This window comes from Saccoglossus kowalevskii, chromosome 9, assembly GCF_978046115.1.
Source record: "Saccoglossus kowalevskii chromosome 9, keSacKowa6.1, whole genome shotgun sequence".
NCBI lineage: Eukaryota > Metazoa > Hemichordata > Enteropneusta > Harrimaniidae > Saccoglossus > Saccoglossus kowalevskii.
This window is the reverse complement of record NC_140649.1, coordinates 9,547,226-9,559,373: the sequence shown is the minus strand read 5'-3', so window position 1 is coordinate 9,559,373 and position 12,148 is coordinate 9,547,226. Positions and strand designations below refer to the sequence as shown.

The 12,148-nt window shown below is 39.4% G+C and overlaps 1 protein-coding gene and 1 long non-coding RNA gene across 4 annotated transcripts in view; one reads left to right on the top strand and one right to left on the bottom strand.

The window, feature by feature from the left end:
* Positions 1 to 3,827: 3,827 nt before the first annotated feature.
* Positions 3,828 to 6,713, bottom strand: LOC146738298 (uncharacterized). The gene is made up of 2 exons (XR_014930529.1): positions 6,631 to 6,713; positions 3,828 to 4,095 (listed from the first exon to the last, which is right to left on the bottom strand). It is a non-coding gene; the product is annotated as an uncharacterized LOC146738298 (long non-coding RNA).
* Positions 6,714 to 8,540: 1,827 nt separating this feature from the next.
* LOC144344496 (uncharacterized) overlaps positions 8,541 to 12,148 on the top strand; it is a 32,105-nt gene continuing 28,497 nt past the window's right edge. For 2 of the 3 annotated variants that reach the window (XM_085503142.1, XM_085503141.1), the window contains exons 1-5: positions 8,541 to 8,972; positions 9,234 to 9,313; positions 11,013 to 11,120; positions 11,576 to 11,677; positions 11,968 to 12,084. In XM_085503142.1, the coding sequence (XP_085359268.1) occupies positions 8,906 to 8,972; positions 9,234 to 9,313; positions 11,013 to 11,120; positions 11,576 to 11,677; positions 11,968 to 12,084 (474 nt within the window). In that variant the 5' untranslated portion in view covers positions 8,541 to 8,905. The remainder of the gene's footprint in view (positions 8,973 to 9,233; positions 9,314 to 11,012; positions 11,121 to 11,575; positions 11,678 to 11,967; positions 12,085 to 12,148) is intronic. The other variant, XM_085503143.1, reaches the window with a different exon arrangement.

Genomic DNA, 12,148 nt, shown 5'->3' with positions numbered 1-12,148 from the left:
ACGTCCGATCATGACTAATTAAATATTCACGTCCAGTAATCCCCCAATAAACCCGTCAAGTGTTATCTGTTGACCAAATAGTCGGCAGAAGTCATGGTAACAATAGCATCAAAGGGAGTTCACTCTCCTTTTTTTAGCTCCTTTGTCTGAGAAATCGTTTTATTTTCTAAAAGTCTATATTCTATTTTAATAACACCATCTTACTAACGCAATGACGATGTAAAAAAAAAAAAAAACAATGACGCCAATGACAAGACTAGGCAAAGAAAAATCTGCAACTAAGGGTCATATTTACTAATTTAGACTTGCCCACAACCTGTCGTGGTGATTCCGATACAAAATTACAGGACTTTCGCGTTCACCCCTCGTTTACGCAATTTATATTTATTTTTCAAGAATTTTTCATCTAGGTCATATTATGACCAACCTCGCGAGTGGTTGGAAAGGGACGACTAGGCTGAAATATTCGCATCAACGCGAAAGACTTTCAACTACTTAACCGATGACGACACCGATACGTGAGACCGTTGAGGGTCGGTGATCAGACGAGGAAGTGCGTACAGGAAATCTGTTGCTCGTCGACATCGACCAAATAAACAAAGCCATCGTTCCGTTTATGCAGAGAGCGTGACACTGCTGTTTTAGTTTTCTATCTTCAGCAGTAGTTTCAATTCATTCACATAGCTTTACGTTTTTGTTCTCTTAATATTCTTAATAAACGATATTGATTGCCTAGAAACAGTTTGACCCGCTACACGCTTTCTTTGGGAATTTAAAGTGATGAATATAGTCATAACAAATCATACTTGCTAATGAAAAAAAATAACGTAACATCGTGTGAAACGTACTTCGCGCTCTACTCGCTGCCGCCTATGCTAATGAGCATTGTTGCGGACGAAGCCTTACAACTTCAAGATGGCGTTAATGTTACCAGCTCCCTGATGTTACACCGTAATAAGGCACCCAACACCAACGTGCATGTGTTTTGTAACCCCTTTCATCCCCTCCGGGGATGTTATATAAGTTAATAAATCAATGTTAAATACTTGCTGATTACCGAACCGTCGGCATGTCGGCGGTAAATACTTGTTTACCGTAGTTCGCGAGCAGTCGGCGAAATAACCATTTAAAACTAAACATTTCCATAAGGCATGCTGTGTACCCTTGTACATCGATCGACCATTGAAATTCACGCTTTTCGACCAACCAACCAATGGGAATCGTGCTCTTCGCAGACTGACACTGCGATCTTGTCGCAGAGTGCAATCGACATTCGGCGATTCGCACAATCGCGTCGCAGAGTTAGTTTTTAGACCCCCATACATACCTTGCAGCTGCTTGGACAGTGTGCCAGATATGAAGGAACGCAACATTGCACATTGCTGTACATTGGAGAGTGGAGTGTTCCCTGCAGCATCGATCAAGTCTCTAATTTTATTTGTGTATTGTATACCCCACCCCCTGCTGGTTCCAGTGACCAGCATCCCTGTTATTTGTTTATTAAAGTACAGGGAACCGTATATATTGTGTTGTGTTGATTTGTTATAATCGTTACTTTCTCTGCACAGCCATGCGTACAACTCTGGTCACAAAAATTGTGTTAGTGTTTTGTGAGTGTTGGTCCATCAAATCACCGACTGCCAATTCAATTTATATCTTTGACCCAAGTGGATTCCTCGGTTACACGTCAGTTAGTGTTTTGTCGGCGTGCTAGAGGTCGCTAATCACGGCAATCTTGAAAGAATGTAAACTTTTACATATGCATGCTACATTCATTACGCTAATTTGTGACGTCATTGAAACGTCCAATAATATTAATGGCAAGGGAACCGTTGTAAGGGTCACAAGTATCTTGTTTATTTTGCGGTAACCCGGTTTTCGCCATTTATACACTCCCATATTTTATTTTATTGAAAGAAAACAACAACACACCAACAAATAAACAAGAGATAGTATGCAAGTCTAAGTGTACTATTGATCGTACTACTACTACTACTACTACAGGTGTGCGCACGTGTTTTTGCGGAGCTCCTGGTTTTTGGTGGTGGTGAGCTAATTCTGGCCTTTGTAGGCGCTTTATTTTGTAAATTATTTGATATATCGGTTTGTAAATATCCAGTGTCATTCATTGTAAATAATTTAGTTGATTCTGCCTGCGTGTTGCGGGTTTTTTGGTGTTGTTCTGGTCCTTGGTGAGTGGTGTCGAGCGCAGGGCAAGATGGCCGCTGCACAAACAAAGCAATTCCATACACCATCTGGCAGACTCACTCGCAACCACGCGATTAGATGTGAGAATATTGAAGGCGTGCCTGTCAACACATATGTGGAAGCCGTGGCTGAAATGATCGAGGGAAACAATATTGTAGCAGCATCTCGCATGAACAGGTCTGTCATTGTTTTCTTGTCTGATATCACCTCCATTGAATTCTTGTCGGCATGTGGTCTTAATATTGGCGATCAACACATTGCTGTTGAACCGCTAGTACGTCCTTCAACAAAATTGATACTCTCCAATGTCCCTCCGTTTTTACCAAATGAAGCCATTACACACGCACTGGCACCTTATGGCCGTGTTATTAGCTCTGTTCGAGCGATCCCGCTTGGTTGTAGGAAACCAGAACTAAAGCACGTAAAATCCTTTAGGCGGCAAGTGTACGTGCACTTGAAAGAGGTTGATATAAACGGTTTATTGCCAATAATCTATGAAGGAATAAAATACAACGTTTATGTTTCAACCGATGAATTGGTGTGTTTTGGTTGCCATGAAAAAGGTCACACGCGACGAAACTGTCCTGGCACGCGCCCCATTGTTATGCAAAAACCGTCAAACAATGAAAGCAATCATGATAAAATTACTGAATTGAATGAGACACATAGCAACACGTGCGAGCAAAACGAACAACAACAAACAGGTGAACAAAGCAGTGTAAATAATGCTGATGTTGAACTGACAAACGATGATGGTATACCAGGTGAGAATCTAGAGAATATGAATTTAACTCAACAAAATATCCCTAAAAAGCGTAGTAGATCAAAATCACCGGATAACAGAAATAACACTGGTAAATCTAAAAAAGTGCAAACTGAAAATGATGTAAATAATGGTTCTAAAATAATTGAATTAACTGATAAACATGTTGATATTATACCAATAGATGAAGAGAGGGTACTAACCCCTCCTTCACATACTTTACTGCCGGAAGATAAAAACATACCGGCAGTAGAGCCCCTTTCTTCATCAGAGGACATTCAAGTTGTTCCTCCCCATATTTATGCTAATGTGAATATAACTAAGGAGCCCATCATTACCCCTGACGCCGTAGATAATGTGTCTTCGTCGCCAGGTAAGGCTTGTTCTGAGACTGCTATGGATAGTAGTCCTCCTCTGACAACGTCTCCTTCTTTTTCACCCTTGTCGACTGTTTCGCTCTCATTATCAGGTCAGTCCAGATTTGATGATTCGTCACAAGACATGTTTGCTGTCCCTTTAACGCCAGTTGACGAAATACGAGCAAATGAAGACACCTGTGACAATGATGATGCAACCTCTGTTGCATCCGAGATGTCAGATATGTCGGATGTCTCGGTCACCGCTGATTCTGAGACAGTATTTTCAAATGAGTCTATCAAGGAATTTCTAACATCAACTATGCACTCAAAAAAGTTTATTGAAAACTGTATCGATTTTCACCCTAATCTCAAAAGTTTGGCCAATAAACTCATGAATTATCGACGAACGCAGGCACTAAACACGTCGCAAAAAGCACGCATACAAAAACTTGTCAATAAAATAAAAGCATATATTAAAGCAACTGGTCGTACTGTAGTCAGTTTGTAAATGTTTTATTATTCATAATTTTACAATGGAGTCATCAATCACATGCAGTACATTGAATGTTAATGGTTGTCGAGATTCGTTTAAGAGATATAAAACGTTTGAATTTTTGAAACGTAATCATCCTTGTGATTTTTACCTGCTCCAAGAGACACATTCACTCCCCCAAGACGAGAATACTTGGAGGCTCATTTGGCGAGGTGATGGCGTTTTTTCTCATGGCACGTCTAACAGTGCAGGAGTTGCTATCCTTTTCAAACCTAAAACGAAAGTAGACATTATTGCTAAACATGATGTGCAACCAGGTCGTCTAATACATGTTCATGCTCGGGTTAATAATACACCTATCCATATCATTAATGTGTATGCGCCTACTAACGGTCCTGAGAGGCTTGAATCGTTCCAGATGTTAAAACGCCATCTAAACACATTAAGTGATGATCCTATTATTATTGGAGGTGACTTCAATTGTACCACTGCGCCCGACGTTGATCGCAATGGAGGTTCAGAGCCAGATATGCGGACTTCAAACTTACTGAGCACTATCATGCGACGGTTTAAACTTGTTGACAGTTGGCGCCATTACCATGGTGATACAAAACAGTATTCCTGGGGCCGTGGTAATACACTGGTTCGCTTAGATAGATTTTATATCAATAAACATCTATGTAATAAAGTTAAAACCGTTGAAATTCATAATTCATCTCTTGCACTCTCTGACCATTCTTTGGTTTTTATTAATATATCACATAATAACTCCGATCGCCGCAATCCACTTTGGTGCTTGAATACCAGTGTTTTAGAAGACGAAGATTATGTTGGTTTAATTTCCGATTTTTGGTTGAGTTGGCAAAAGGAACGTGATAGATTTGATAAAATCCAGATTTGGTGGGATGTTGGGAAACATAAAGTTAAACTTTTGACACAACAGTATTGTTATCATAAACATAACAACTACAAACTATGCACTAATGATCTGGAATCTGAAATACGATCACTCGAGAAAAAATTAAAACACAACACACCACTTCCTAGGCAGTATACTGAGAAAAAAGAATTACTTGCGCGCTTAGTAAATCACGCAGCCAAAGGTGCCGCAACTCGCGCGCGCCATAAGTTTCTTAATGAAACTGATATTTGTAATTCTTTCTTTTCAAGTTTAGAAAAACAAAATGGGAAAAAGAAAGCCATTGTTCATCTTTCACGACACGATGGCACCATTACTGAAAACTCGAGTGAAATTCAAAGGCTTACTCGATCTTTTTACCAAAATCTGTATAGCCCGGATCCAATTGACACCAATGCACAAAATATCATTCTTGCAGGGTTACCCCAAGTCGCTGCAGAAGACCGCGAGGACCTCGATAGTGAAATTACTTTCGATGAATTGAATAAAACACTTAAGCTGCTACCACGGGGTCGCACGCCGGGGTTGGATGGCCTGCCAAACGAATTCTATCAAACGTTTTGGCATGTTATAGGCAGAGATCTGCATGCGGTCATTATAACATCTATTGATGACGGCGTGTTACCACTCTCGTTCTCGCGTGCAGTCGTAACTCTCCTCCCCAAAAAGGGTGATAACACCAAGCTCAAAAATTGGCGCCCTGTTAGTCTGCTCGGTAGCGACTATAAACTATTCACTAAAACGCTTTCACTGCGTCTCCGCCCGGTTATGGGCACTATTGTTCATCCCGACCAAAGTTGTAGTATACCTAATCGACGTATTCACGATAACATAAACCTCCTACGGGATTCCATTGACTACGCTAATACATCTAATATCCCACTTGGCATCGTAGCTCTGGACCAGGAAAAGGCTTTCGATAGAGTACATCACTCGTACCTCTCGTGTGCTCTGTCAGCCTTTGGCTTTGGTTCACGGTTTATTGCGTATATCAAACTTATGTATGGTAATGCTCAGTCACTTGTTCGTGTAAATGGTGCGCTCACGTCTCCTGTTATGTTTTCCAGAGGGATTAGACAAGGCTGTTCATTGTCATCTCAACTTTATGTCTTAGCGATTGAACCCCTTCTAGACAAAATTCGAAATGACGATGGTATTCTTGGCCTTCAAATACCTGAAAGTAACGGCTACCGATGCAAATTAACCGCCTACGCTGATGATGTTGAATTCCTTATGACACGTGATCAAGACTTCAATAAGCTTGCATACTGGCTTCGTGTCTATGAACAAGCATCTAATGCAAGAATAAATTACGAAAAATCCAAAGGGCTTTGGGCTGGCGGGTGGCGCAATCGTAACGAGTCGCCACTAGGTATTAAATGGAATAATGTGGGACTAAAACTGCTTGGCGTATATCTGGGTAATACGAAATCTTACGAGGACAAAAACTGGCCAGAACTAGTACAAAAAGTTGAAGGCAAAATCGCCTTCTGGTCTAAATTCGCCGCAGGAATGTCCTATAGAGGGCGTGTTCTCGTCGTAAATCAACTTGTTTCATCACAACTTTTACACCGGCTCATCAGTCTTGCTCCTCCCTCTGAAACGATAAGTTATATCCAGTCAATATTTATTGAGTTCTTGTGGCAAGGTCGTCACTGGATAACTGCTGAGACGCTCTATCTGCCACTTGAGAACGGAGGACACAATTTGATTCACCTACAATCTCGTATTAATGCTAATCGTGTTCAATATATTCAAAGATATTTGTATAGTGATTATGATCATCCCAGTTTCAAATTCACAGATTACTATTTCAGTAAAGTAGGCAATTTGATGCTCACCAAGCGTCTGCTTGCAACTAATATAACATTACCACTTCCAAACTTACCTGGAGTTTACGCTGGGCTGTTACACTGCTGGAATTCGCTTGCAAAAAGGCGTAAAATCAATGATACTAATCCGGTCAGTCTCCTCAATGAACCACTTTTTAATAATCCTTTACTTTGTCTTCCTACCTTTAATGAGACTTTTTTGATGAAATTTCTCCCGGCGGCCGGGATCACCAAGATACATGACCTAGTCGATAAACAGAGTAAAGCATGGTCTTCGAGTACGGAGATATACAACAAACTTAATATCCGATCGGAACGCACACTACATCTCCATTTAAAATCATTACATCAAAGTATTCCTGAGAAATGGAAAGTAACAATCAACACTTACCTGAATAGTAATGAGATTAAATCACCCCAACCCTGGAATGACTACTACCAACTTCATCATTCTAATGAAATAAACTTACCCCTATATAAACTAGAAAAAGGGACAGTGTATAAATACATGATTACATTGCTTCATAATAAACGGCATCCGGATAAATGTGACACAGTGTGGCGGGAAATCTTGAATCTCTCGGACGAAGATAAACCAAACTTCAAAGCTTGCTATGCTTCCCCGGTTACTAAGTTAGAAGGGGACTTACAGTGGCGCATTATACATGGAGCATACACTACTGGCAGATTTCTGGTTCATGCCAATTTTTCGCAATCGAACACGTGCCCACTTTGCGGGGACAACGACTCCTTACGTCACATATTTCTTGATTGTCCTGTTATTGTTCCTCTGTACAACTGTATCAAAACAATAATAAAAAATCTTGTTGTATCCGATGCTGACATACCTGTGTGGTGGTTTATTTTATTGCCTCCTGGTAGATCTGGTTTATTCGTATCTCGTCAAGCACTTAACTTATTTAATTATATTGCCTGTACTGCTAAGATTTCGATCCACATCAGTAGGCGCAACAAACGCCAAGATAACGGCGTGATCGAACCACTTGAAATCTTTAAGCAGCGCTTCATTTCAAGGTTAAAAGCCGAATTTGACTTTTTCAAAATAAGTAATAAATTACAGGTTTTTATCAATAAGTGGGCTATATGCGATGCGCTATGTACTGTGCACAATGACGAGCTTGCTGTTTGCTTAGAAGTACGCTTGTAGTCTGCTACAAGTTAATATTCCTGAACCAGTCTGTTGTATTGGTATTGTTTTCACGGGTAAGGTCGTCACAGTTGAGAAGACCCATAGGTGCTGGTGTAACCGGCTTTAAGTCGGCTTCGTGGGGTGACATACTTTATGTATATCACGTTGATTTTCACTTCAAGTTTTGGTCGGTTTCTATAAACACCAAGCTTCCAGTTAGCTACGTTGGGTGGCCTGAGTACGCTCCGCCACGTCGTGTCACGGGTGACTGTCAAATCTCAAATAAAGTATTGTTTTTTCACACACTGAACCCGCCTACTGTCATTTTAAATCATGTCCACTTTTCATCACGAATAAATCAACTGGTAGTATTATCACGTAGTTTTTAAACTTTGTTGTGTGTTTTATTTCTGTTTTGGGACTGGTAGGGGGGATCGTAACTCCTTGTGGTGAGAACCAGTGAGACTGGCCTACTTGCAGGGTTCCAAAGCTTAACGTTGTACGTTTTATTGCTTTCATTTACGTTACTTGTCCTTGTCAAACTGCTTATTAAAAATCACTACTACGCTACTGTTGAGTGAAAGTTTTGGCAGGCTGCCAAAATTCTGACATGAACTATTCAATGGTTGGATTCGTGTTGGTGTCCTTATGTCCAAATATTACAGACAGTCTGGGAACGGCAGGTCACGATACGGCACATGGCGCCTTGTTTAAAAGTAGGGGAATCCAGTGACATCAGTGATCATATGATCGCAGGCTAACGACATTGCAATGTTGGACGCACTGTATTTTACTGATACAAGGCAGTACGATGTTCATTTCCGCGGCCATTTCCTAGAGCTCCTGGAGTTCATGACTGTTCCTTAATCAAACAAACTTAAAATAGGTAGCGAACATTTCTATATCGCACAGAAAGCAATAAGGCCAGAAATTATGGAACTAGGTCGTGCTATGATCGAGAGTTAGGTCACGTGTACCATTGAACTTTATACACAGTTATACCAGTTTCACTTCCACAAGGAAATGGCGTGATATTATTGTATTCTCGCAAAAGAGTGAGCGCGGTGCCATTTTATTGAACGACTAACTGATTTGACAATGGCATCATAGGCAATTTCGTTACATCACACGATATAGAATAATTGTACAACCCTGGTGCAGCTGAATATTGATTCTACAAGATGATGATGATCACATCTCATTTTTGGTCAATGTACATCTTACTAGGATTACTGCTGACACTAGAAGGTAAGCTAATATATTCCGTAGTCGTCGACTGTATGTTGACCTTTTTGTCCTATGAATTGCCTCAATTTCTACATGAAGATGGTCATACGCATTCGTTTAGACAATCAGTGGTTTCGGTGGCTGCTTGTGGAGTTGTATACTCGTTTGTTGCACCTCATCTCAAGTCACGTAGTACTGTTATATGTCATACTTGATTCCATTTGTTCTGGAATTTGAACACAGATGTCTATTCGTTTATTATTTTTTTATTTTGATCCACAGTATCTGTAACAGAAACTACGCTGCAAATTCATGACGGACAACATAGCATGGACAAAACATTCCAGTTGAATATATTAGAGGTATGATCACATGTCTTTGTGATCATTTTGTATTAACTATGGCAGATTATTTTGCATCTTCACTAGCCAAGGTCTAGGTTTATTCGGCCAAGCCTCTAAACAAACCTTGGCAGAACGACCATCAAATATGCGTATTCTAACAGCGCCCCCCAGTGATCAGTTGCGGCTAATCATTGTCCAATCAGTTTGCGTGTTACAAATTTCTCTTTGGCGTTTCATTTTAAACTAAATGGCGGCGCCCATGAATCGTGATATTTGTGATGATAAAGTTTTCAGTGTTGGTGCTCTCAAGCCTCATCAGGTACAGGCAATCGACACAGTTTTGTGTAGGAAGGATGTCTTCATAGCGACGAAAACAGGAAGTGGAATTTTGTTTTATAATTTGGTACGTCCAGGCTGATTGGGCGCCTTGTTTCGAGGCGCGCCCAATCAGATGTCACTGCTCAAGATACGCAATTAGCTTATGCGATCCCGCATTGTATCGTGTAGAGGCCTATAGGTTGAAGACACGAGACCGTACGATTCGGACGATGATTATTTTGATGGTCATTTTGATCTAAACAGTATTTTAAAGCGAGTACTTTACCCCGTTCGAACTTGATTTATAGAATTCTGGAAAACAGATATTCCAATCTCAGAAATGACATGTTAACGGAAGTCTATTTGATTGGCTTAATGATACGACGAGTCATGTGATTGGCTAATGCGACTTTAGAGGGCGGTGTTTATGTCAGAATATTCTAGATTCTATAACGTTATATTCATTTGAGGAGTACTCAGAATAAAAGAGACGGCGATGAACGTGGTGCGAGCTTGGCTTCTAGCTCTACCTGGGGCATTGACTGAACCTATTGTGTATCATTCCCGACACAGATGGCGAAAAAGAAGAATTTAATTGCCACATAAGCATGAAAGCCATAGCCTGTGTGCTTAAAAATCACCATACTATACTTTCAACGTACATGTGATGTATATATTTTTGACTGCAACCCTGACGACAGTGGTATATCTTGACATGTTTTTATTTTTTTCTGGTGATCTGCAAAAAAGTCTTAACATAACAGTTATTGTACGTTGTTTATAGATCTCCGTGTCACATAAATAGAATATTTTCAAAAGTCGAATGGTTTATCTATCTAGAATTATGAGACAGTATTTGTTATTGACACTCGGGATGTAGATGCATACGGTACAGTTTGAGTCAATATCATACTCAATTAAATATTTTAATATTTGCCACAATATAATTTGTTCACAATTATTGAAAAAAATACAATTTCGGTTTGTCATTCAACAATATAAACGGTAAGTATTCAATCTGCCACTACGTCATTGTTATGACAATGTAAACTGTGGAAATTCGATGAGTTGATAGTGAGATAAAAATGCTACCAACTCTTTTTTCCTGATGCAAATATTTGTCAATAGTTCATTTCATGAACATAGATATAGACGTCACCATATTTGGCTTAATGCCAAACATTCAGAAAATATAAATCATTTTTTCAATAGAAACGAGAACTTCACTATTCCGTTTATTTCAATTAAACTATATATTAAATTTAAAAGGGAATAATAGGTTGACCATGGTATTTGTTAGAAGATTCTTAGGAAAATATCCTTGTCACATTCGAATATCATCTCTCTTGTCTGGCCCCCTATAATATCTAATGGTTATACTTTCGTATTGTATTGACAGAACATTGTTGTTGGCAAGGTTATATTTGTATTGAACCATTCAAGCTGGCTGAATGAGGAATACACACTACACAGTGATGTATACTTCCACATCTACGAGGGAAACAAAGTGAGATTAACTTACCTTTTTACCTATTCACAAGGGCACATTTGAAGAATGCCAATTCCGAACAGCGGGCTGTAAAATATTTCAGGCGATGCACTCTGTTGAACCATGGAATGATATTTACATACATCCAAAATCAAACCTCATGAATGAGCAATCAACCGTTTGTTTTGTATTTCGGAGTAACTAATAAAATAATGCCGACAGGACAATACGCGCAAATTGTGGAAGTGGCATCTTTAAACTGATCGTAGAATAGTGGACAGTATTGTTTCATTGTATTCATGATATCTAGTCATAACAATTATAATTTGATACTGTTTATCGAAATATTGTAATTTCTATTTGAATATCTGCATGCTGAGAATACCTAAAATGCCACTCATATTTGCATAATTTCACTCACCGCATTTGTGAATAATTATTTACTGATGCCCAGTATTGCATTTAATATCCAGCGTGGTCGTTTTGCTGTGGACTCACAGACAGGTCAAATCTCAGTTGCAGGATATCTCGATTACGATATAGATCCAATGTTCCGACTAAAAGTACGATGTCAGGTAAACAAATCGGCTAGTTTATTTGAACGTTGTTGTGGTTACATCACGTGAGGGAATAACCTTATGTAATCAGTGTTTACTATTCGCATACGATTAGTTGTTAGTGTGCTAGGCAGTCTGCCCATGTGACACACTTCTGAAAATATAAATAGTCTGTTTTGTTAAAACTTCATACATTTTACACAGAAAATGTAGATTTTTGCACAATTTCGAACTAGCAAGATCAACTATAACTATAGATTTCCTAAAAACGTCACTGTAATCAATGAATTATTTTTTTTTCTGACAAGAATTGTGAGCACAGCTACGAGATTAATATAAATGTTGAGAATGTGTCTTCATGGCCAACCGTTTATAACGAGACATGTGCTATTCCGTCTCGTTCATCAAGCATAAGTGACAGCTGGGTTAGTGAATTTGTTTTTATGATTTATAGAAAATTCGTCCTTAAAAGCTGGTAGCAATGAATAT